Source organism: Microcaecilia unicolor, chromosome 2, assembly GCF_901765095.1.
Source record: "Microcaecilia unicolor chromosome 2, aMicUni1.1, whole genome shotgun sequence".
NCBI lineage: Eukaryota > Metazoa > Chordata > Amphibia > Gymnophiona > Siphonopidae > Microcaecilia > Microcaecilia unicolor.
This window is the reverse complement of record NC_044032.1, coordinates 245,156,664-245,183,466: the sequence shown is the minus strand read 5'-3', so window position 1 is coordinate 245,183,466 and position 26,803 is coordinate 245,156,664. Positions and strand designations below refer to the sequence as shown.

Sequence of the window (26,803 nt, the reverse complement as noted above, 5' to 3'; positions counted from 1 at the left end):
AACATCAGTCAACATCATTGTGTTACGTTTGTTACCAAATTTATACAAAAATCATTTTACCCCAGTATCCTCACTACCCACCTTATGGGTATCTTATCACATTCATATTCTGTGCCAAAGTGTGGGTACTCTGTATTTCAGCAGGGGAAGAAATCTTAAGGTTCAAATTAGGAAGTAAAATGTTAGCAATATTGTTTTGAAAATACTCTATAAACAAAAACTGGGAAATTCCAAACCCTTTTAATGTAAATTCTACTACCCAAGATTGGTTTGAAAAATAAATAAACTTCAGTGGTGTTACACCCTGTAACTCAATAATCCACAATTAGGATCACCTCTAATAAATAAACAAGGAACCTCAAACCTCCTCATAGGGAACACTCTGCTACATTAGCTTGGTCCACCATTTGAATAAAGGAGTAAAATACTATTACTGGTTCCAGTGAGGAAAAGAAAAGAAAAAAAGCCAACCGCAAAAACTCATAATTACATGAGAAAAACGGATGGCATAAAAACTCTCCTTCTCCTTCACTAACTATAGAGTTAAAGTAGGTGAAACACCCCTCTTCTAATGTGTCCCCCCAATACCACTCATCAATTACTTAGAGCCTGACCTCGTAACTTAAAACTACCCGCCCTGTTATACAAGATGAAATGAGAACTTAAAGAAAAACGCGGGCAATATTGTTTTAAAATAATGTCTTAATAACATGTAGCTCTTTTTCTGCCATCATCTACTAGGTATTATGTTATCCCCTCCCCCTTTATCTTCCCTTTCCTCCTCTTCATCACTTCTATTTCCCCCTCCCCCTCATCCCCTTTGCAATTAATCTCCATTTCTAGTGGGTCTGTCTCCCTTTTGACTTCCTTTCCTTTTGTCCCCTCCTCCTTCCTGCCAACAAGGATTGCTTATCTTCTCACACCTGTTCAAATATCTGTCCTGAAAGAGTCCTGTCACTCTGCAGACCTATTCAGAATCAGAGGTAGGGCTCTTGGTTGAAGTATCTGTTTATAACTATCCTAAATCAGAAGAAACGGCATTTTCCACCTAGAGTGCAGGTAGCCTCTGGTTTTATGGGTACAAAGGCAATGACATATTTGAAACTTTGTCCATTAATGCTTTTTTTTTTTTTTTTTGATCCTGTATGCACTGTCATGTTCTACATTTCTGTGGTCTCCTATGTACACCTCTAATGACGACATCTAGTTTAGGAAAGACTGCTATAAATAAGAGGGATTGCACCCTGAAGGACAAATAATCCCTCTCCTCTCCCTGTTCTTCAGAATAGGCAGAGCATCCAGCGATGGGGAGCTGCCCTGATTCTGGCCCTACAGGACCAGCTTTAGCTGTTTGACCTTCCCCATCCCCCTCCCAAACAAAGCCATAAATCAAAGTCCAAATAGGATGGGCTCTTGTTTTTGAGTCTTAGATTTTATTTGCAGGAAGTATTCAGCCCTGGATTAACTATTGAGCAAAATAAGCATGTGTACAGGACACCAAGGGAAGGGGCACCACAGAGGGTTTTTTCCTCTCTCCTTGGCTATCACACCCTTAACTCTTTTACTGTTGTCTTTCACACCCATTATCCAACATGTATTTCAGGTGTTTTTCTAATCATTCTAAATATATGTGATGATTCACACAATAATGATATTTCTCAGTACAATGCAATCCGCTTAAGTGCAAGGATCTGGGACCAAAGAAATGCATGCAGTTAACTAGAGCATGCACTTAACCGTTGTGACCCAAAGAAGCTTGACATCTGATAAACATATGTACAGTACTGTTATTATACGTACAGTATTCAGTCTCCGTTAACTGACATTAGGCTTACTTGAAGTAATCAGTTATAGTCCTCTGTACAATCTTGGGTCTATGAGTTCCATAGACTACCTCTGCCAGATGGTAAAAACTGTCATAGCAGTGACATCCAGTGGCCTCCAGATAGGCCTGCACGATGTTGAGACTCCAGTGCTCTTGCAAAAGTGACAGGAGGAGGTTGTTGAATTTCGTCAGCATGTGCCTCGCTGCTCATTTCTTCATCTGTTCCATCATCAGCCGTTGTTGTCTGTGTGTAGGCGCATATCTCGACAGTGCTGTCTTCAGCTGTTTGTAGATTGTAATCAACAGCTACGTAGCGATGGAACTCCTCTTCAGTAACACCGGCTGGGATATCAATAACTTGTTCATTTGACGTGTTTGCAACAGCTGCATCTGTTTCATCCCTTTCCACATCCTTAACAAAGCTTGCCCGCTTGTAGCAGTTCACTATGGTTGCCTGTGTAACATGATTACAGGCTTCTTTCTGCATATGTAGGGAGTCCAACAGTGATAGATTATGAGCCAGTTCAACAGAACGTTTATCCTTGCCAGTCTGGTCATCCATAACGCTCATCAGACGACGTAGCACAAGAGTCCGATAATGTTGTTTGAAATTGGCTATTATGCCCTGATCCATAGGTTGGATCAGAGAGGTAGTGTTTGGTGGCAGGAAGACCACCTTGACATTAGCTTGACATCATCACTGTATGCAGCACAATTATCACAAAGCAGCAAAATCTGACGCTTTTGTGCCCACATTCTAGTGTTTAACTTCTTTAGCCACTGCTTCCAAATTTCCCCAGTCATCCATGAATTTGCGTTAGCCTCGTATGACACAGGAAGTCGCTTAACTTTCTTGACGCAACGGGGCTGTTTGCTCTTTCCAATGACAAGGGGTTCCAAATTCTCACTCCCATCCATATTGCAGCAAACTCGTTCAAGATGGTAGGAAGAACTGAAACAACCCAATTTTCAGCACCAAAATCTTGTTTTTCACCATGCTGTTTCTTGAATTTTATGCTGTTCCTCTCCTATCTTTCCAACCATCCAACAGTGGCTTTGAATTCAGTTAGTCCAAGACTTTCAGCTGGCTGGTTAGCTTTCTCCATAAGCAGTGGACCACTGACAGGAAACTGTCTGCTCCTGACTCGAGAAAACCACCGAAGAGCAGCATCTTCTCCAGCTTTTCCCGCCTGTTTTCGTTTCCGTTGTGGATTTGTATTGTTTTGCCAGTCTTCCAGAAGCTGGTCTTTCTGCTTCAAGACACGTGAAATTTGACTGGGATTGACACCATATTCTTTAGCAATAGATGCTTGACTTTGTTTTCTAATTTTTTAAAGAACTTCTATTTGTTCAGCCAGTGTTAAAGTCTTACAGATCCGCCGCAACGACGACGACCCCGGTGTATCAACAACATTCTTTCACTTATTCTGCCTATGGCAGTTAAAGAGGAAGTAAATTTGAAATCTCGTTGGTTGTCATGCTCCAGTCGGCTTCCATATTCCATGCGTGCGCTTATGCAGAGTCTTTCCTGCAGAGGAGCGGTCTTGAACCAAGCATATAAGCGAATCTTGCACTTATCAGTGGTGCGCTAAACCGAAGTTTGTCCCCATAGAAATTGATGGTGCCAAAAAAAGGACCGAAGTACGGCATGCAGTTAAACAGAGCATGCGCTTATCCAACATGCACTTAAATGGAGTGCACTGTATTTATTAGTGTCTCTTCAGTTAAGCAATGGGGGTGCCACTGTTAGGCTGTGCTTAGGGCATCAGTTGGACTTAATCCCTGGTAGTATATCAGCTAACTAACCCTGCAAGTTTTGAGCATGGTTTGACCAGCTGTGCATGTTGAATTTGATGCACTGTGCATTTTGTGCTTTTATTTTTTTCCAGTTATGTTTTTTTTTTTGTCTGTAGCCTAGTTACAGTTGAGAGGGAATAAGTGATGGTAATTCGAGGTAAGAAGTGCAAGGGTCAGTGTCTCTCCCTGTCCCCTGCAGGGAGCGGTCATGAGGATCCCAGGGTCTTCTGCACTCTGGCAGGGAGAAACATCCAGAGGTTTGGTAGAGAAGGAAGCAGGTGACTGTTTTTGAAACCTTTCCAGACATGTCTTTCCTAATAGTGACACTCTGCTGTGAATGTATTACAGCTCCATGACTGCTAATCTTCAACCCTTCCAATGAAAGGATTAACAGGGTTTATTTAGTTGGTGATTTGATCAATCTTTGAGTATGGCATGGAAGTTTGTCTGAGTCGGCTCTTTTTTGCTCGTGTAAGATGTATGTATGTATGTGTGTGTATTTGTTTCCATAGTGTCCCACAGATCAATCCAGAGACTTGTAGGCTATGTCTACCATCAGATCGAGATAGAGAGAGAACTTTAGAGAGAGCTATATGTGGTCATGTGCAGCAGCCAACTTCTCTTCAGTATTCTCTCTATCTAGCAGGTGGAGGGTCATAACAGTTCAGCTCTGGATTGATCCAGCTCTTAGCCCGTCCCAGGAGTCTCTTTTGATTCTGGAAAGGGGTTGAGGTCTGAGATTTTTTTTTTAGGGGGGGGTATGCCTGCTAGTGCCAGGTCCCTCCCCCTCCCCCCCACCCTGACGACCTCTCCTGTTTCCCAGGCGTATTTACCTTTCTTTCGCCAGCCTCGGCTATTCTGTCCTGCCTCCAAAACAAAAAACTAAACAGAGATTATCTACTTCAGGTACTGGGGGAAACTGCTCTTCAGGGAGGATCTGGAAAAGATTATGAATGTTCTGGGTGACTCTAAGGACCAGTGATATACCCGAGGATAGACCAACGATCGGAGCTCGATTGGGTCTGATACGCAGGAGGCCTTCAAAAGACCTCGGTTTCAACAGAAAGCGCAGTCCTTTTGTTTCAAGTGCTGGCCTTCTGCCTCTAGGGCGCAGCCCACAGCAAGAGTTGGTGGTGACCACAGATGCTTCCCTCTCTGGTTTGGGGGCTCACTGCCTGGGCCGGATGACCCAGGGGTCTTGGTCTCTGGTGGAGTCGTCCTGGCTCATCAACCGGCTGAAGTTACAGGCAATTCGTCTAGCACTCTGGTAGTTTCTGAGCCTCCTGCGGGGATGCCCTGTGCCGGTTCTGTCGGACAATGCGGCAGGGGGAGCAAAGAGCGCCTCTTTGGCAAGGGAGGCAGAGCACCTATCCCTGCTCTTGGCAGTGCACATTGTGGGATCGTCCTGGTCCTTCAACCGTTTGGACATACGGGCGATTCGCCTGGCTCTCCAGGAATTTTTGAGCCTCCTGTGGGGGTGCCCCATGTGGGTTCTGTTGGACAGTGCGACAGCGGTGACTTACATGAACAGGCAGGGGGGGAGCAAAGAGGGCCTCTTTGGCAAGGGAGGCGGAGGTGCACATATCCCTGCTCTCAGCGGCGCACATTGTGGGATCGGCAAATGTGCAGGCGGACTTCCTCAGTTGGAACATTCTGGACCTGGGCGAATGGGAGCTTTTGCCACTGGTGTTCAAACATCACAGAACACTGGGGGATGCCGGTGATGGACCTCATGGTCATCGGGGCTAGTGCCAAAGTATCTCGATTCTTCAGCAGAAGAAGGGAGTTTGGTTCAGAAGGGATCGATGCTGTGCTATAAACTTGGCTTTCCGGACTCTTTGTGTTCTGCTGTGACCTATGATGGGACGAGTAGTGGGCCGGATTGCGAGACATCCCGGAAGAGTAATCCTAGTGGCACCGGATTGGCCTTGGCATTCCTGGTATGCGGATCTTGTCCGGCTGCTGGTAGATTGCCTCCTGCATCTTCAGGGAGGACTCCTATTCCAGGGGCCCATTTGAATGGAGGATCTCTCCCCCTTTGGTCTTATGGCCTGGCCCTTGAGGGGGTACATTTGAGAAAGAAGGGTTACCCTGACATGGTTATTGTGACCGTGCTGCAGACTAGAAAGTGCTCTACTTCCACAGCATATGCTAGAGTCTGGCAAATGTTTGAAGCATGGTATTCTTTATCTGGCGTCCCCGCAGTCTCTGCTTCGGTTGCTGTTATTTTAGCCTTGCTGCTGGAGGGTCTGGAGAAATCTCTCTCCTTGAATACCCTGAAGGTTTGAGTGGCTGCTTTGGCCTGCTTTCAGGGCTGACTGCAAGGCTCCTCGTTAGCTGCACCTGGATGTTCACTTCCTCTGGGGGGGGGGGGGGGGGTGGGGATGAAACATCTGCATATCTGAACCTCGTTTTGTGGGCCATGCAACAGCCTCCCTTTGAGCCTCTAGACTGCCTATCATTGAAGAATCTCGCCTTGAAAATGGGTTTCCTGGTAACTATAGCTTCAGCGCGCTGGGTTTCGGAACTGCAAGCCTTATCGTGCAGGGACCCATTTCTCCGTTTAACAGAAGCGGGAGTTTGCATTCGAACGAAGCCATCCTTTTTGCCCAAGGTGGGGTCCCTGCTTCATCTGAACCAGGCGCTGATGTTGCCTGCATTTCACCAGGAGGACTGACCTGCAGAATTCAGGGCACTACCGTGCCTGGTTATTCATCGCATTGTTATGCATTACCTGGAGGTCACTAATGACTTCCACCGTTCGGATCGTCATTTTGTCCTTCATGCTGGGAGCAAAAAAAGGAGACATGGTATCCAAGGCCACGGTGGCGCGTTGGTTACAAGAAGCGATTGCTTCTCCTCCCTTGCAGGTGTGGGCACACTCCATGCAAGTGCAGTTGGTGTCGCATGCTGAGGCATGTTTGATTTCATTGGAGGACATTTGCAGGGCCGCCACATGGGCTTTGGTGCATTCCTTCACTAGGCATTACAGATTGGATGTGGCGGCCCATCAGGATGCATTGTTCGGGGCTTCAGTGCTTTCTTCTGGGGTGGATCTTTCCCACCCTACTTGATGACTGCTTTGGTACATCCCGCAAGTCTCTGGATTGATCTTTGGGTCACTATGGAAGGAAAAATTAGTTCTTACCTGTTAATTTTCTTTCCATTAGTCCCAACAGATCAATCCAGTGGCCTGCCCTTTGTATGACAATGTTCTGTGGTTTGTTTGAGTTCCGTGTTTGTTCATGGTGTGGAAGAGTTACTGCAGTTGCCTTCTTTCTTAGCAAAAAAAAAAAATTACTAGACAAAAGCATAATTCAGTTTCCGCTTCAGTGGTATGAGTCTACCTCCTACTGGAGCGGTTCAGGTTCTAAATTTGGTTTATTGAGGTAGGAGAGTGTTTGGCGTGCTTGGTTTTCTTTCTGGATTTCCACTGCTTTGGTATTGACAATACTGAGGAGAAACTGCCTAGATATTACCACATATAGCTATCTCTAAAGTTCTCTCTGTATCTCCAAAGCTGTGGTCAAAGTGGCTTAGCATGGCCTTACCATAGGTCTTTCCCGCATCAGGCCGTTTTTACTGCAACATAAAACTCCAATTTTCTATTTTTTTTTCCATTAACGTAGTGGAGGAGTAGCCTAGTGGTTAGTATAGCGGCCTGAAAACCTGGGGAACTGGGCTCGATTCCTGCTGCAGCTCCTTGTGACTCTGGGCAAGTCATTTAACCCTCCATTGCCCCAGGTACAAAATAAGAACTTGTATATAATACGTAAACCACTTTGATTGTAACCACAGAAAGGTGGTATATATTAAGTCCATCCCCTTAATGACTGTACACTAATGTTTAGAATCTTCTATCACACTTAATACGAGCTAGAGAGGATACCACTATGACGTACAACTCTATAATTCTCTTCAAAATATACTGGCTATGTTTTCACTTTAAGTTGCTTACTATATGCTCAATGTGGGTATGGACAACACTGGGCATCATGTTCAGATAAGTTCTGTTATAAAGAGTTTTGTGTGCATTGAACTTAGAATGTAGTTCAGTGATGGTTGGAGGTTTTTTGCTGCTGATGATAGTGAAAGCTCCTTGGTACAGTAGGCTGGATGCTACATTTTATAAGGAGCCCGTTTGAGGCTTTTTCCTCCATTGTTTTTTTTTCATTTTCTGAGCAGCTGTTAAGAATTGAGCATAAAGTAAGCAACTTAGTGAAAACATAGCCAGTATATTTTGAAGAGGATTATAGAGTTGTACGTACACTAATGTTGCCATCATTGGAAAAAATGCACGCAGCCATTTTTCAAGATTGCCGCAGAAGCGATTGCCGCAGCCTATTAAGAGGATGGTTAGGACTCCTTCGTTATTCATGTGCTAACCAAGTTAGCATGTGGTAATGTAATGCTGACTGCTTAGTGCAGGAATGCTAATTTTCTGCCCTGATTTGCCCCCCTCCAAAAAAAATTGCATGATTACCATTCACGTGGGAAAGCTAATGTGCAGTGCTTTAGTGTATCTTGCATTAGGCCATTTTTGCTGCATTAGGAACGCATTAGCGCCTCATGCAGCTTAATAAAAGGACTCCTGAATTTGATCCCAGAAACAAGCTATGCAAGAAAAACCTGGGGAGGGGAGAGTGAAGTATGGGCCACAGAGCAGTCGCTGCCCTCGTCTTAATTTGCATCCGAGATGACTCTCTGCACCAGAAAGCAGACCTATTTATTACGATTTATTTACTGCCTTTTTGAAGGAATTCACTCAAGGCGGTGTACAGTAGGAATAGATCAAACATGAGCAATAGGCAATTACAGCAATAAAAATATTCAAATAACAATACAAAGTATGGCATGGTACTACTTGCAATGACAACACAATACGTAATAGAGCATTATATTTGGTAGTGAAGGGTAAGGCAAAGTTGTAACATATAGATGAGTAAGAAAGTAGGAAGAATTTGAAAGTAAGGTGACTGATTTAAAGAAAGTTGCACATGAGGTCAGAGAGATGGTTAAATATTATCTCATTTAGGCTAGGAGTGGATAAACATGTCCCGCTGCAGTATGTGCAGCCCGAGTCAATTCTTGTGTGTGTGAGTGAGACTAACAAGTTAGTTACTTCTTCCATTAAAGGCTTGGTTGAAGAGCCAAGCTTTCACCTGCTTTCTGAAGTAGAGATAGTCTGTGTTAAGTGGAACCTTTCAGGCAATGCATTACAGAGTGTGGGGGCTACTCCAGAGAAGGCTCGCTGCGGGGTAATCGCATCCTGTAATGTCTTTTGGAGAGGTGTAGTTAGTGAAAGTCCTTGGGAGGGCCTTAGTGTCCTTGGTGGTGTGTGGAGGATCATCCTATTCTTCAGATACTCGGGGCCATTTCCTTTCAGGGCCTTGAAGATCAGGCATAGAGTTTTAAATGTAGCCCTGTATTGTATTGGTAGCCAATGAAGTTTTTGCAAAAATGGTGTGATATGGTCATGTCGCTTGCAACCTTCTATGAGTCTTGCTGCTGCATTCTAAATCAACTGGAGCTGGTGCAGGCCCTTTGTAGTCAGACCATTGTATAGTGCATTGCAGTAATCCAGTCTTGATGTTACCATGGCATGCACAACTGGGATAAGATTTACCTTCTCGATGTAAGGAGAGAGGCAGCGTAGCTGTTGCAAATAGTAGAAGCAGCTCTTGAAGGTTGCTTGGATTTGGGGAATCAGAGTAAGTGTTGAATCTGTGTTCCAAGGTTCCTGACTTGTGATTTGAGGGGGAGTTCATACTTCCCAAAAGGGATTTTGATGTCCGGTATGTATCCACTTGTGTTAGGGACCCAGAGGCTCGGTTTTACTTGGGTTCAGGCAAAGTTTGTTGTGTTTAGCCCATTCTTGAATTGATTTGTCTTTTCCCTTCTGCCGCTGTGAAAGATTACAAAACCATTCTCTTTCATTATCAGAAGACTTCCTGGGGCATGCTGTTGTACTACAGCCAGAAAAGGATTCATATGAGTGTTTTCCGGTGCACGCTGCCAGGTCTCTCAGTATTGCTCTGTCCCAGTGCCTTAGGTGTGGATTGGCATTGTTGAGAATCAGTGAGTTGTTTGGCCAAAAGCGAAGGGAAAAGATTTTGGGTTCCACTCGCATCTTTTTCAGTTGTATTTTAAGGTGAGTTATATTCAGCTGCTGTATAAATTTTCCTGTCGCTCCTATGGCTTGTTTGTACCTGATTCAGTGGAGATCCCAAGAAGCAGCAGTGGAGTTTGCACTTTGGCTTTACACTACTCCCCCAACTCAGAACCTGTCATATGCTTTCATCGAAAGGATGGGGGCGAGGGCAGCATTTATTTTTGGCACTGCCTTACTTACTTGTCTGCTGCTTGCCTGTAGGTGAACTGTAGGGATTTTTGGCTTCTCCCAGCAATACCTGAATGCCTTCTGTGAGACCAGAGGTCCTGTCGAACGGAAGTGATTCTTTTGTGGCATTTGCATGACTGTATCAGAAATGGGTGTGAAATCTCCCCTGCCCCTGTGACGAAGCATATGCACCTGAAGGCGCAGCTGTCTAGGTGCAATGTCACCTCACCCTGATGTTCAGAGGAGGTGCTCCCTGTTGTGTCTTTTTTTTTTTTTTTTTTTTTTTTAAACGTGCTACTGCTCTGGCAAGTTTTAGCTTGGCGTTTTGTGGATAATTTAGGGAGTTGGGTGATTGCTAATAAGTCTGTACCTGGTCTTTTTCCCTGCTGGGAGCTGAGGGAAGTATAGAAATTGGAACTGCTGTGACTGAAACAGTATTTTCTTTAAACTGTAATGTTCTAGTTATTATCTGATTTGTTTGTTTTAGCCCTTTGTTAGAGTGCCGGCAGTAATTTAAAAGTTTTATCCTTTATTTTTCTTCAGATTGTTTATATTCTGGATTCTACTTATTACTTAATGAATTCCTATCTCTTTTGAGTTTTGAATGTACTTTTATTTGTTGAATTGTTACTCCACCTTGCACATGCTTGTGGGAAGAACACTGGCAAAAGTCAAATGAAATAGATGCCCGTTCTGTATGCATAGGGCTGTCATTCTGAGAGGCTGTGAGCCCAAAACGGAAGGGATACTGAAAGAGTAAAGGGTCAAGGGTCATGGATTTGATATACTGCCTTTCTGCGGTACAGCCAAAGCGGTTTACATTTTATTATATGCAGGTTCTTTCTAGTGAGCTCACAATGTAAGTTTTTGTACCAGGGGCAAATATGTTGTGCATGAAGGCTTTTAGTACAGAATTATGTATGCTGTCTGCTTTTTTTTTTCCCCCCTGATGCCACTGGAAAGTTCCAGGCTCTTTCTGAAGGCAGAGAAGGCCTGTGAGATGGTTTTGTCTCTTGTTTGTCTAATAAAGTTTGTTTTGGATAGCCTGTCCTTGTCAGATTTTCAGAACATGTCAAGGTATGTGTGAGGATTCAGATGGGGCAGGTTCTAATTTGGGTCTGTGGATTTGCGTGAAATGCAGATGAATGAAGATATGTAGATGCTATTAGTTCCAGCTGAAACGTCTTCTGTTCTGGTCTTTTCCAACTCATTGGTTAGGATGATCTTTGGCGTCTTTTCTTAATGCCTACATTACTTTAACAGGGAAAACTGTTTTAACATACCATATTTGCTATGGAAAAAATTAGTTTGCTTCCTCAATTAATGTGGGTATGTTAATAATTGCTCACCGCAAGTGATGTAGTAGTACTCTTACACAAAGACTTACTTTCTTCTGTTCCATTTTCCCTACAGACCATGCAAGCGACTCATCCCAGGGGTAGCTCCCCCCTCTTCCTGCAGCCTCAGAGCAGAAGCAGTCACCGGTCCTCTGGATATGTGCCAGGGAAAATTGTTCCACTGCGCCCAGCGCCGCTGCCAAAGACCCAGGCACTGGCTAAATTTGCCTGTGCAGGGCAGGAGGCCGATGCCACGTTTGCAGTCCCCTCGGAGGAAGAGAGGCGACAGGCAGAAAACTGCAGGAGGAAACGACACAAAAACACTCTCAATTTGGTTGCCATGTCTAGCCTCTCATTTTTTGTCGTACTCGCAATAGTTTTAGGAATCTCGTCGAAATATGCTCCGGATGGTAAGTCTGTCCAGCATGGATGAAATGTTTTGGGGGCCAAAGGCGATTTAAGCATGATTAGAGCAGATGGAAGGTGGTGTAGCCTGGTGGTTATAGTACTAGGGCTAGGAGTGGAAGTGGGAATGGGGGAAGCCTGGCAGAGGAGTGACCTTGGGCAGTCGCTTTAGTTCCTGGGGCTCTGTTTTCCCCAGGTGTAACAAAGTGTATTCTTTCCCTTCTGAGAATGATTTCATTCAGCATCATCCTGCCTTGTTGTTTGCCTGAAAAACGACTGCAGTGATGTTTCTGTATGAAATTGGCACACATGTGGCAGTCTTTATGGCATGAAACACACTATAGAAATCCAGACTAGCATTATTACCTTTGTTTTTTTTTTTTTAGCTGTATAAAAACAGAAATCTTACTGATCGTTTCCTATCCAGACGTGTTTTTGTATAACTTCATAAGGCATTGTGACTAGAGGACAGGAGAGGGGGGGTTGAGATAGAAACATTTAAATATCAGGTATATAAGATTTGACAGTTAATACACATTAATGGCAAAAGTTAGCCTGCAGTAGCTTTGAAATCTTCTCAGTAAATGTTGGGGGCCTTCTAGTACTTCGGGAATGGCAGTGGTCATTACTATATGTTTATTAACCATTAATACAGCTATTAACATTAATAACACGTGTTTAACTATAAGGCACACTCTGCACCTCTTTCCCATCTCCTGACATGATAGTGTGCTATTAATGCGCTGCATTAACTGTTTTTAATGCATGTTAAACTTCATTAGGTGTCAACATGGGTTTAGTTTGTGGACTTGTAATTCTATAAGTAACACCAGAGCTCTTCTTACGATGCTCAAAGAGAACAAACTTGGAAGTAAATTATAAAGGTATGTTTTTATAAAAAGGAGTGGCTTTCATAGAATAGCCTCTTGGGGGATGACGACCAAAGCAAAAACAATAAGAATTAAAAAAAATGTGGGTAATGAATAGAAAATTAAAAAAAAAAAAAGGAAAAGATACCTTTTTTTTTTTTTATTGGAGTAACTTAGTACATTTTTTCAGAAAAAAATACTATTAGTCCAAAAAAAAAGTATTGTCTTATTTATTTATTTCTATTCATTACCTTTAAAAGTGGATTAACATGGCTACCATACCATTTTATTAAAAAAAAAAAAGTGGGATAAGCACGGAGCATCCTTGTATCAGGGATGTAAGGGGATAGCTTGAGAGTGGCTACACTTTTGTAGTATTTCATCAGGAATGGGCTGATTTATATGGGCCCTGCAGTCCTTGTGTATCATCATTTTCTCTCTTGCTGGGACTGACTGGAAGTACTAGTTCTTGATTAGGCATGGCATGCTTTTTGTCAATGGAACCCTTGGTGTTAGTCCAGCCAGAGGAGAAATGAATGTTTACATGCTCAGACTCTGGATTTTTCACTTGTTTGTGTGAAAGTTAGAAGTTTAATGTTAGCGAGTCTGCGTTTAGTTAAGCCGTGCTGGAGAATTTTTTTTCTGTAGTCTACCAGCGGCTTCACAGAACATTTACAGAAACGTAATTGACAGGAATTAGCTTGAGCCACAAGAGCAGTTGACAGAAGTTGGCAGAGTTTCTTCCTCACGCTTTGATACTTTTTGGGAAAATAAAATGTTTGACCTTTGCTTCAGCCTTTTATATTCTGCACGAGAGTGTGTGGTGAACAACTGAGACTGTAGCTGAGCTACAGTTTCCAGAGATTCTCTGTATAATCCTGAGTCCAGGCAGCTCAAGCTGGAAGAAGCGGGGGTAGAGAATATTAAAGCACACATACTTTTCTTCCCCTCCCGTTGAGGAAAACAAATAGTTCTGTCTCCTGCACATGAAACAATCTAGGCTAGAGCAGTGGTGCAAGGCAGCTGTTAGTCTGAATGCCTGTTTCTCAGAAAATGTTGAGATAGGAATTGAGAGTCCAGGTTGGGTCATTCTTAATTCCCCTGGTAATTTATGAAAGGCTGTGCCAAATGTGGAGCCTTTTGTAAACTATGATAATGACATTTCAGGAGTGCATGCATATCTACTGACAATCCAGCAAGAGCAGCAATTTTAAAAAGCTGCATGTAGAGAAAAAGGACATCCTGCTCTCCCTAAGTTTCTTAAGATTGCTGCCCTTAAGGGAGGGGTGGGGGGCAGGGAAGCTGGAACGATCTCCAGTCAACAGCTGTTATTTTGAACCTGGTGTTCAAAGGTCCAGAGTGATTACTCCTACTCCCCATTAAACACCAGGGAGACCCCCTGATTAGACCTGGAGAGGGTCTGAGGGCTGCTTTTGTTGGGGGTGGGGTGGATGCGGGATATTTATTTATTTATTTGTATTTGCTCACACCTTTTTTCAGTAGTAGTAGTTGGAGTATCTAGTAATGATAGGGGAGGAAATGGAGGTTCAGGAGAGGGGATTGTATAGTAATGTTATTGGGGAGGGGGCATGGCAGGTGGGGTTCTGTTGACCCATTTACTTGCCCCTTCAAGCTGGCACTTATGTGTGCCTCAGGGAAGGTTTAAATTAAGGTGGAAATTTTAGGTTCAGGTTTTTATCTGCCGTCACTTACTATGTTAATGTTATGTGTGCTACTTGTATTCCTCTTGTAAAATGGGGAGTTCGTGTAGATTTTCAGCTTGCCCAAACCACACAGCCTTATTAAATTCTGCATGTGTTATGGATCTCCAGGTGTAAATAGTAACTTTCCAAAATTGCTCGTTGCACATCTAGCCTGAAAGCTACTATTTAGACACAGAAATGCTTCTAAAATAGGCATCCTAGTATTTTAAAAAGCTATGAACAATGTACAATCGATTGGATTAATTCTAAAAATGCAGTCAGTGGCTGTTATGGCAGGTAGTAAAGGTAGACGAGTAATATTGTTAAATGAGTTTTATAAGGAGATCATTAGAAGCATCTACACGATTAGATAACACATGCATGTAAATACAGATTTTAGAAGGCCTCTATGTTTATGTGTAGATCCCCGAGATAGAGATTTAGAGAGGTTGTGGTCTGGGCATACTTTGGCAAACCAAAAAAAAAAAAAAAAGCAGATCAAAAAAGACAAAAAAATGGAACAGGAGGGTAACAGAAGAAGTGGTTTATTGCAAGGTTACCCGACGTGGCCACGTTTCGCCCTCATGCTGCTTCAGGGGTACAAAAAACTAATAGGGGTAAAAAGCAAAGGGAACCCCTAAAAGTAGTCATACAACCACCTTACATAAGTGCCTCCCAAGCTTACTCAGCAGACTTCGCAATGCTATGTTGACTGGCAGAAAAATGTTCTTTTTAGTAAATAAATATCTCAAATCGTCCCTTAGAATCAGCTGTTACTCTTGGAAGTGTTTGGTACAGCTTACTGCTGAAAAATCTATACAGTTCCAAGGGACAACTTGAGATATTTACCAAAAAGAACATTTTTCTTGACCCCTGAGGCAGGTGGTGCATGTTCTGCGGAAACATGGCCCATGTCGGATCATTTTCATTAAAGATTGTACCATTGCTCCAGCCTGGAGGCACCCCAGCCAGTGCATGCAAATCTTTCTCATGAATATTCATTGTGGATATCCTGAAAACCTGACTGGCTGTGGTGCCTCCATGACCAGGATTGGGAACCACTGCTGTATATGGTGCCGAAAAAAAGTGCTATTCTATAAGCAGTGCTTTTTTTTGTGCCGGTACGCAACGGTACGGCGTACCGGCACCTTTTCTTTTTGCTCCCCCCCGCCCCGTGAGTCCATGTCCCGCACGCAGTGCCAGCCCCCATTTCCGGTCGCTGCTGCTTCTCCTGTTGAGCAGCAGCGGCCGCTACACAAAGAAAAAGATTTTAAAATAAACTTCAAACCTGGCTGAAACGCCGCACCCCGGCACTGTAGACAGCCATTAGGCATTGGCTGTTGCCCGGCCGCAGCCGCTCCTCCTCTTGCCTCTACATCACTGCTCTCCTCCGGGTCTTCCTCCAGGGGCAGTGACATAGAGGCAAGAGGAGGAGCGGCTGCGGGGCAACAGCCAATGCCTAATGGCTGTCTACAGTGCCGGGATGCCGTGTTTCAGCCAGGTTTCAATTTTTTTTTTTAAATCTTCTTTTTCTTTGTGTAGCGGCCGCTGCTGCTCAACAGGAGTAGTAGCAGCGGTCGGAAATAGGGGCTGGTGCCGCGTGCGTCGCAACTTCGCGCCGTTCGCGGGAAACTTGGCAGGGAGAGGGAAACCAACAGAGGGAAGGATTGGGGAGAAAGAGAAAGAGGGAAACCAACAGAGGGAAGGATTGGGGAGAGAGAGAGAAAGAGGGAAGGATTGGGGAGAGAGAGGGAAAACAACAGAAGGAAGGATTGGGGAGAGAGAGAAAGAGGGAAAACAACAGAGGGAAGGATTGGGGAGAGAGAGGGAAAACAACAGAGGGAAGGATTGGGGAGAGAGAGAGGGAAAACAGGGGAAGGATTGGGGGGAGAGAGAGAGGGAAAACAGGGAAGGATTGGGGAGAGAGAGGAGAAAACAGATGGAAGGATGGGGAGAGAGGGAAAAACAGATGGAAGGATGGGGAGAGAGGGAAAAACAGATGGAAGGATGGGGAGAGAGGGGAAAAACAGATGGATGGGGAGAGAGAGAGGGAAAACAACAGGAAGGATTGGGGAGAGAGAGGGAAAACACAGATGGAAGGATTGGGGGGAGAGGGGAAAAACAGATGGAAGGATGGGGAGAGAGAGGGAAAAACACAGATGGAGGATTGGGGAGAGAGGGAAAAACAGATGGAAGGATGGGGAAAGAGGAAGGGAAAACAGATGGAAGGATGGGGAGAGAGAGAGAGGGAAAACAGATGGAAGGATGGGGAGAGAGAGAGGGAAAACGGAAGGATAGGGAGAGAAAGAGGGAAGGCGCTGGATGGAAGAATGCAGAAAGAAATAGGGGAGACACTGGAAGGATGGGGAGAGAAAGCAGAGCTGCTGGATGGAAAAGGGGAATAGAGAAAGACTGGAGAATAAGAGGAAGGGGGATGGGGAGAACAAGGGTGAGGAAAAGATGAAAAGCCACAGGTAGATGAAGGAAATTAAAGAATGGATAGTAAGAATGAATTAAATCTGGACAGAGAGAGAGCCTGAAAAATATAGAAGAAAGCAAAGAAAAAGGAGACAAAAATGACAAATGGCACAGAAGAGTTAAGCGAAAATAAAGGAAAGGAGAATCACAGACTGGGACCAATATGGAAAGAAAAACAGTCACCAGACAAAGGTAGAAAGAAATCATTTTATTTTCATTTTAGTGTTTGTAATATGTCCAATTTGAGAATTTACATTGGCTGTCTTATTTTGCACTGGGTATACTGGAGCTGTAAGAGCTTACAGAGATTATTTATGTTTGAATCTTTTTATTATTATTAAGAATAACAAAACATAACTTTCATAATGACATTACACAAAGCTCTTGTACCATATTTCTCCCTATTCCTAACTTATCCCCTAACTCCTCTCTTCTCCCCTTCTACTTCTTTCTAACCCGCCCCTCTACCCCCCCCCCCCCCCCAAATCAAACAGAATACAAATACAGCAAGAATATGGTATTATATATTCAATATCTGGCTTCTAGATTCAGAGGGCATTGTGCTCAGGAATGGGCTCCATCTGTCCATAAATAGTTCAAACTCTTGGTGAGGCTTCTCTCTAGCCTGTAATCGTTCCATTCTCATCATGGTTATCATCTGAGTTCTCCATATCTGCATTGAGGGACCTTTTACTTCAAGCCAGTCGATTAAAATCGTTTTCTTTGCCATCATAGTAGCTCTTTTCACAAATGCTAGATATCCTTTAGGTCCAGGTCGGCTAATCTCTGGTTTGCCGAACAACAGCAGTGGCGAGCATCTCCATTTTGCTTTCCACAAACACTCTATTTGACTGAGCAAATTTGACCAAAACTGGGCAACTCTCGGACAGTTCCAAAACATATGTCCTAATGTTGCTCCGCTCCCTTTGCATTTAGGGCAGGCTCCATCAGGGGACAATCCCATATGAAAAGCTCTTCGGGGTGGAACATAAAGCCGTAACGCGAACCGATACTGGAGCTCCCATAGATCAGTCCAAGTAGTCATCTGTCTCAGAGTTAGAACGTGTTCCTGAAAAACACGGGTTGTTAACTGTATTGATAAGTCTTTCTCTCATTCTTTAGCATATTTGGCATAGTCTAATTCCAATTTAGTATCCTTAATGTGCCTGTGATGGTAGAGCAACGGTACCTTCTGCTGAGAGTGTAGGGAGAGCGCTGAGGGTAGCTTCTCCTGTACATCTTCTGCTAACGCCTCCCAGGGGAGACTAGATACAGATTATTTATAATGAAAAAAAATCACGTTATTTTTTTCTCCTAGAGTACTGTAATATTTTCAATGATGTCTGTTTATATGCGCCATGGCTGGTGTAGGGGGTGTGGTTGATGTGGGTGTGGCTATCATAGGGGTGGAGCCATATGTGGTGACCCCGCCCATAATGAGTACCGGCACCTTTTTTTGTACAAAAAAAGCACTGTCTATAAGCAAGTTAGGCGCGGTTTATAGAATAGCACTTAAGTCCCAGGGGTTGCCTATAAATTTAGGCGCATCCATTTGCACCAACAAAAACATGGTATACGTGCCCCATCCAAATTTACGTGCAGAACCCCTTATTCTATAATTGTGCGTGTAACTGAAAACCACGCCCAAAATCTGCCCTGAACCGCTCATATCCCTCCCATTTCCATGCTCTTTTTTTCGAGACACGTATAAAATTTAGGCGTGGATTACAACTTACACACGCACAACTTAATTGATTCCAATTACTGCAGATAATTGCTTATGACAATTATTGGCACTAATTGGCTCATTCAATTAAATGGCATGTGCAAATTGGACACCCACCCAAATTTGCTTGTGCAATTTTTGGCGACTTTTATAGAATTAGGGGAATAATTCAAACAAACGTCATAAGTACATGTTGCCATACTGGGACAGACCGAAGGTCCGTCAAGCTCAGTATCCTGTTTCCAACAGTGGCCAATCCAGGTCACAAGTACCTGGCAAGATCCCAAAACAGTACAATACATTTTATGCTGCTTATTCTAGAAATAAGTAGTGGATCTTCCCCAAGCCCATCTTAATAATGGCTTATGGACTTTTCTTTTAGGAAGCTAGCAAAACCTTTTTTAAACCTCGCTAAGCTAACTGCTTTTACCACATTATGTTGCAACGAATTCCAGAGTTTGTTTACACATGGAGTGAAGAAATATTTTCTCCTATTTTGTTTTAAATTTACTACTTTGTAACTTCATTGTGTTCCCTACTAGTATTTTTGGAAAGAGTAAACAGACGCTTCACATCTACCTGTTCCACTCCACTCATTATTTTATAGACCTGTATCCTATCTTCCCTCAGCCCTCTTTTCTCCAAACTGAGGAGCCCTAGCCGCTTTAGCCTTTCCTCATAGGGAAATCGTCCCATCCCCTTTATAATTTTTGTCACCCTTCTCTGTACCTTTTCTAATTCCACCATATCTTGCGGTGACCAGAATTGCACACAGTATTCGAGGTGCAGTTGCACAGTGGAGTGATACAAAGGCATTATAACATCCTCCTTTTTGTTTTCCATTCCTTTCTTAATACCTAACGTTTTGTTTGCTTTCTTAGCTATTGCTGCACAGCGAGCAGAAGGTTTCAACATATCATCAATGACAACACCTAGATCCCTTTCCTGGTCGGTGACTCCTAATGTGGAACCTTGCATCATGTAGCTATAGTTCGGGTTCCTCTTTCCCACATGCATCACATTGCACTTGCTCACATTAAATGTCATCTGCCATTTAGACACCCAGTCTCGTAAGGTCCTCTTGTAATTTTTCACAATTCTCTTGCGATTTAACAACTTAAATTGCAACTTTGAATAACTTTGTGTCGTCAGCAGATTTAATTATCTCACTAGTTACTCCCATCTCTAGATCATTTATAAATATGTTAAAAAGTTGCGCTCCCAGTACAGACCACTGGGGAACCCCACTATCTGCCCTTCTCCATTGAGAATACTGACCATTTAACCCTACTCTCTGTTTTCTATCTTTTAACTTGTCTTTAATCCACAATAGAACACTAATACTGTTCCTACATTTCCTTGTTTTTACTGTATTCTTTACTATGTAAGATGCTTTCTTTTACTATGTAAGCCGCACTGGACCTGCTGTATGTGGGAAAGAGCGGGGTACAAATGTAATAAATAAATAAAATACCTCTGGAGTCTTTCATGAGGTACATTGTCAAATGCCTTTTGAAAATCCAGATACACGATATCAACCAGCTCACTTTTATCCACGTTTGTTCACCCCTTCAAAGAAATGTAGTAGATTGGTGAGGCAAGATTTCCCTTCACTAAATCCATGTTGGCTTAGTCTCATTAATCCATGCTTTTGAATATGCTCTGTAATTTTGTTCTTTATAATAGTCTCTACCATTTTGCCTGGCACCAACATCAGGCTCACAGGTCTATAATTTCCCAGATCACCTCTGGAACCTTTTTTAAAAAATTGGCGTCAATTTGCCACTATCCAATCTTCCGGAACCATGCTTGATTTTAAAGATAAATTACATATTACTAACAATCTGCAAGTTCATCAGTACTCTGGAATTAATGCCATCTGGTACAGGTGATTTGCCACTCTTCAGTTTGTCAAATTGCGCCATTATATCTTCCAGGTTTATAGAGATTTCGTTCAGTTTCTCCGACTCGTCAGCTTTGAATACCATTTCTGGCACCAGTATCTTTCCCAAATCTTCCTCGGTGAAGACTGAAGCAAAGAATTCATTTAATCTCTCTGCAATGGCTTTGTCTTCCCTGGATGCCTCTTTTACCCCTTGATCATCTAGCGTTCCAACTGAGTCTTTTGGCGGCTTCTTGCTTTTAATATACCTAAAAAAGTTTTTACTATGTGTTTGCCTTCTTTATTAGCTTCCTTCACCTCACTTTTTAACCATGCCTTCTGTTGCTTGGCCTTCCTTCCTCCTTTTTTTAATACACGGAATATATTTGGCCTGGGTTTCCAGGATGGTATTTTTGACCAGCATCCACACCTGATATACATTTTTGACCTTCACAGCTCCTCCCTTTATCAATTTGTGACAACACTTTGATTATGGTTAAAAAAAAAAATATATATATATATATATATATATTTTTAGGAGCGGTTGTTTTTCTCCACATTTAATGGAATTTTTTTTCCCTGCTTCTTTTTTCCCCTTAAACAGAAACCAATGATAGGAACAGTGCTCTATTAAGAAAATACTACTGCTACTACTACTATTTAGCATTTCTATAGCGGTACAAAGCGTACGCAGCGCTGCACAAACAGCGTATGTATATCGGGAGTTTTGAGGTTTCTCTTAATTGTTATTTGGAGGTGCATTACAGGTTTTCCCAGGTTCAGCAACCTTGCTTTTTGATATATTGTATACTCATAAGTACATAAGTATTGCCATACTGGGAAAGACCAAAGGTCCATCAAGCCCAGGATCCTGTTTTCAACAGTGGCCAATCCAGGTCACATATACCTGGCAAGATCCCCCCCCCAAAAGTACAAAACATTTTATACTGCTTATCCCAGAAATAGTGGATTTTCCCCAAGTCCATTTAATAATGGTCTATGGACTTTTTCTTTAGGAAGCCGTCCAAACCTTTTTTTAAACTCAGCTACGCTAACCGCCTTTACTACATTCTCTGGCAACAAATTCCAGAGTTTAATTACACGTTGAGTGAAGAAACATTTCTCTGATTTGTTTTAAATTTACTACATTGTAGCTTCATAGCATGCCCCCTAGTCCTAGTGTTTTTGGAAAGTGTAAACAGACGCTTCACATCTACCGTTCAACTTCATTCATTATTTTCTCCGAGGACAAGCAGGCTGCTTGTTCTCACTGATAGGGTGACGTCCCCGGCAGCCCCTCCAATCGGAATCTTCACTAGCAAAGGCCTTTGCTAGTCCTCGCACGCCGATGCGCACCGCGCATGCGCGGCCGTCTTCCTGCCCGAAACCGGCTTGTGCCGGCCAGTCTTCTTTTCTCCGCGCTCGGTACGGTTGTGTTTTACCGTTCGTGCCCCGAAAAGTCGGCCTCGCGCGTCGTTTTCGACTACTTTCTGTGAGAAATTCCAGAAATTATTTGGATTAACCATTTTTGGTTTTTCCTTCCTCTACTTCGAGTTTTTCGCCCCGTTAAGTTTTCTTTCGTCGTCGGGGTAGGCCTTACTTAGGCCCCGGTTGAAATGTCCCTTTTTTTCTGTGCCAAATTTCGCCATTTCGTCTTTCGATTTCGCCGGCGTGATTTTTCCGCCCATGACATCGAAGCCTTCCAGCGGCTTCAAGAAGTGCACCCAGTGCGCCCGGGTAATCTCGCTCACTGACAGGCACGCATCGTGTCTTCAGTGTCTGGGGGCTGGGCACCGCCCTCAGGCCTGTAGTCTGTGTTCCATTTTGCAAAGGCGGACTCAGGTAGCGAGGTTAGCCCAGTGGAACATTTTGTTCTCGGGCTCTTCGTCGGCATCGGCACCGGGGGTATCGAGTGCATCGACGTCTTCAGCGTCCAGACCTTCAACCTCGGCGGCCAGTACATCGAGTGCATCGAGGCATCGGCCCTCTGCATCGGCGCCGAGACATCGGACAGCTGCATCGACGTCGGTGGTACCGGGACCTCGTCTGCTGATGTCGTCGGACGGTGGTGCTTCGTCTGGAGTGCAGGTGAGGGCTGTCCATTCCCCTGCTGGTGGCGGTGAGCCTTCGGGTGGGTCTCCCCCTACCCTGAGGGCTCCTGCGGTACAGCCCCCCCGAGACCGACCTTCTTCGGTCTCGGCCCCGAGGAAGCGACGGCTGGATTCTACGTCCTCCTCGTCTGTACCGGGAAGCTCCGGTGACATGCTTCGTCCCAAGAAGTCGAAGAAGCATCATCACCGGTCCCCTTCCCATGTCGGTACCGAGAGCTCTGGGTCGCCGAAGGAGTCGGCACCCAGTAGGCATCGGCGCCGAGAGGACCGCTCACCCTCTGTTCAGGAGGTGTCGATGCGTTCCACTCTGGACAGCCCGGAACAGCCTCCACGCCCGGAACAGGTTCTGACGTCGACGCCTGCATCGACCTCCATGCCTTTCTCTGCAGCCGCTCTGAACGAGAGCCTCTGGGCCGTTCTCCCAGAGATTCTGGGAGAGCTGCTGCGCCCTACCCCTCCGGTACCGGCGGTGCTTGCGCCGGCTGGCCCATCGCCCGAGGTGAGGTCTCCGGCGTCAGTGCCGCGTGCGGTACCGGCTGCCGTCGCCTCCCAGGAAGGCTCCCCGACTACATCGGCGGAGGGAGCTTCGCCGATGCGGGCGAGGGAGTCTACCTCTCGACGCCCCCATCGTGGACGTGGCTCCACGGAGTCGAGTCGGGCACGGTTGCAGACACAGGTCCGTGAACTTGTGTCTGACACCGAGGGTGAGGCCTCGTGGGAAGAGGAAGAAGACCCCAGATATTTCTCTGACGAGGAGTCTGAGGGTCTTCCTTCCGATCCCACTCCCTCTCCTGAAAGACATCTTTCCCCTCCTGAGAGTCTGTCTTTTGCTTCCTTTGTCCGGGAGATGTCTACGGCCATCCCCTTCCCGGTGGTTGTGGAGGACGAGCCCAGGGCTGAAATGTTTGAGCTCCTGGACTATCCTTCTCCACCTAAGGAAGCGTCCACTGTTCCCTTGCACCATGTCCTTAAAAAGACATTGCTTGCGAACTGGACCAAGCCTTTAACTAATCCCCACATCCCCAAGAAGATCGAGTCCCAGTACCGGATCCATGGGGACCCAGATCTGATGCGCACTCAGTTGCCTCATGATTCTGGAGTTGTGGATCTGGCCCTAAAGAAGGCTAAGAGTTCTAGGGAGCATGCTTCGGCGCCCCCGGGCAAGGACTCTAGAACCTTAGACTCCTTTGGGAGGAAGGCCTACCATTCTTCTATGCTCGTGGCCAAAATTCAGTCTTACCAGCTCTACACGAGCATACACATGCGGAACAATGTGCGTCAGTTGGCGGGCTTGGTTGATGCGCTCCCCCCTGAGCAAGCCAAGCCATTTCAGGAGGTGGTCAGGCAGCTGAAGGCGTGCAGAAAATTCCTGGCCAGAGGGGTGTATGACACCTTTGATGTTGCGTCCAGGGCCGCTGCTCAAGGTGTGGTGATGCGCAGGCTCTCATGGCTGCGTGCCTCCGACCTGGAGAATAGAATCCAGCAACGGATTGCGGACTCGCCTTGCCGTGCGGATAACATTTTTGGAGAGAAAGTCGAACAGGTGGTAGAGCAGCTCCACCAGCGGGACACCGCATTCAACAAGTTCTCCCGCCGGCAGCCTTCAGCCTCTACCTCTACAGGTAGAAGATTTTTCGGGGGAAGGAAGACTGTTCCCTACTCTTCTGGCAAGCGTAGGTACAATCCTCCTTCTCGACAGCCTGCGGCCCAGGCTAAGCCCCAGCGCGCTCGCTCTCGTCAGCAGCGTGCGCCTCAGCAAGGCCCCTCGGCTCCCCAGCAAAAGCAAGGGACGAGCTTTTGACTGGCTCTAGCAGAGCATAGCCGACATCCAAGTGTCAGTGCCGGGCGACCTGCCAGTCGGAGGGAGATTGAAAGCTTTTCACCAAAGGTGGCCTCTCATAACCTCCGATCAGTGGGTTCTCCAAATAGTCCGGCAAGGATACACCCTCAATTTGGCCTCAAAACCTCCAAATTGTCCACCGGCAGCTCAATCTTACAGCTTCCAGCACAAGCAGGTACTTGCAGAGGAACTCTCCGCCCTTCTCAGCGCCAATGCGGTCGAGCCCGTGCCATCCGGGCAAGAAGGGCTGGGATTCTATTCCAGGTACTTCCTTGTGGAAAAGAAAACAGGGGGGATGCGTCCCATCCTAGACCTAAGGGCCCTGAACAAATATCTGGTCAAAGAAAAGTTCAGGATGCTTTCCCTGGGCACCCTCCTTCCCATGATTCAGGAAAACGATTGGCTATGCTCTCTGGACTTGAAGGATGCCTACACACACATCCCGATACTGCCAGCTCACAGACAGTATCTGCGATTTCAGCTGGGCACACGTCACTTCCAGTACTGTGTGCTACCCTTTGGGCTCGCCTCTGCGCCCAGGGTGTTCACAAAGTGCTTGGCTGTAGTAGCAGCGGCACTTCGCAGGCTGGGGGTGCACGTGTTCCCATATCTCGACGATTGGCTGGTGAAGAACACGTCCGAGGCAGGAGCCCTGCAGTCCATGCAGATGACTATTCGCCTCCTGGAGCTACTGGGGTTTGTGATAAATTACCCAAAGTCCCATCTCCTCCCGGCGCAGAGACTCGAATTCATAGGAGCTCTGCTGGATTCTCGGACGGCTCGCGCCTATCTCCCAGAGGCGAGAGCCAACAACTTGTTGTCCCTCGTCTCGCAGGTGCGAGCGTCCCAGCAGATCACAGCTCGGCAGATGTTGAGATTGCTGGGCCACATGGCCTCCACAGTTCATGTGACTCCCATGGCCCGCCTTCACATGAGATCTGCTCAATGGACCCTAGCTTCCCAGTGGTTTCAGGCTGCTGGGGATCTAGAAGACGTGATCCACCTGTCCCACGAGTTTTCTCGAATCCCTGTATTGGTGGACGATTTGGTCCAATCTGACTCTGGGACGTCCTTTCCAAATTCCTCAGCCACAAAAAGTGCTGACCACGGATGCGTCTCTCCTGGGGTGGGGAGCTCATGTCGATGGGCTTCACACCCAAGGAAGCTGGTCCCTCCAGGAACGCGATCTACAGATCAATCTTCTGGAGTTACGAGCGATCTGGAACGCTCTGAAGGCTTTCAGAGATCGGCTGTCCCACCAAATTATCCAAATTCAGACAGACAACCAGGTTGCCATGTATTACGTCAACAAGCAGGGGGGCACAGGATCTCGCCCCCTGTGTCAGGAAGCCGTCAGCATGTGGCTCTGGGCTCGCCATCACGGCATGGTGCTCCAAGCCACATATCTGGCAGGCGTAAACAACAGTCTGGCCGACAGGTTGAGCAGGATTATGCAACCTCACGAGTGGTCGCTCAATTCCCGTGTAGTGCGACAGATCTTCCAGGTGTGGGGCACCCCCTTGGTAGACCTCTTCGCATCTCAAGCCAACCACAAAGTCCCTCAGTTCTGTTCCAGGCTTCAGGCCTACGGCAGACTGGGATCGGATGCCTTCCTCCTGGATTGGGGGGAGGGTCTGCTGTATGCTTATCCTCCCATACCTCTGGTGGGGAAGACTTTGTTGAAACTCAAGCAAGACCGAGGCACCATGATTCTGATTGCTCCTTTTTGGCTGCGTCAGATCTGGTTCCCTCTTCTTCTGGAGTTGTCCTCCGAAGAACCGTGGAGATTGGAGTGTTTTCCGACCCTCATCACGCAGGACGAAGGGGCGCTTCTGCATCCCAACCTCCGGTCCCTGGCTCTCACGGCCTTGATGTTGAGAGCGTAGACTTTGCCTCTTTGGGTCTGTCAGAGGGTGTCTCCCGTATCTTGCTTGCTTCCAGGAAAGATTCCACCAAGAGGAGTTACTTCTTTCTGTGGAGGAGGTTTGCCGTCTGGTGTGACAGCAAGGCCCTAGATCCTCGCTCTTGTCCTACACAGACCCTGCTTGAATACCTTCTGCACTTGTCTGAGTCTGGTCTCAAGACCAACTCTGTGAGGGTTCACCTTAGTGCAATCAGTGCATACCATTACCGTGTGGAAGGTAAGCCGATCTCAGGACAGCCTTTAGTTGTTCGCTTCATGAGAGGTTTGCTTTTGTCAAAGCCCCCTGTCAAGCCTCCTACAGTGTCATGGATCTCAATGTCGTTCTCTCCCAGCTGATGAAACCTCCTTTTGAGCCACTGGATTCCTGCCATCTGAAGTACTTGACCTGGAAGGTCATTTTCTTCGTGGCAGTTACTTCAGCTCGTAGAGTCAGTGAGCTTCAGGCCCTGGTAGCCCAGGCCCCTTACACCAAATTTCATCATAACAGAGTAGTCCTCCGCACTCACCCTAAGTTCTTGCCAAAGGTCGTGTCGGAGTTCCATCTGAACCAGTCAATTGTCTTGCCA

General features: G+C 45.7%; 1 protein-coding gene across 2 annotated transcripts in view; it reads left to right on the top strand.

Moving 5' to 3' along the window:
* CEMIP2 (cell migration inducing hyaluronidase 2) overlaps positions 1–26,803 on the top strand; it is a 218,879-nt gene that overhangs the window by 29,510 nt on the left and 162,566 nt on the right. For both annotated transcript variants that reach the window (XM_030193858.1, XM_030193859.1), the window contains exon 2: positions 11,376–11,709. In XM_030193858.1, the coding sequence (XP_030049718.1) occupies positions 11,379–11,709 (331 nt within the window). In that variant the 5' untranslated portion in view covers positions 11,376–11,378. The remainder of the gene's footprint in view (positions 1–11,375; positions 11,710–26,803) is intronic.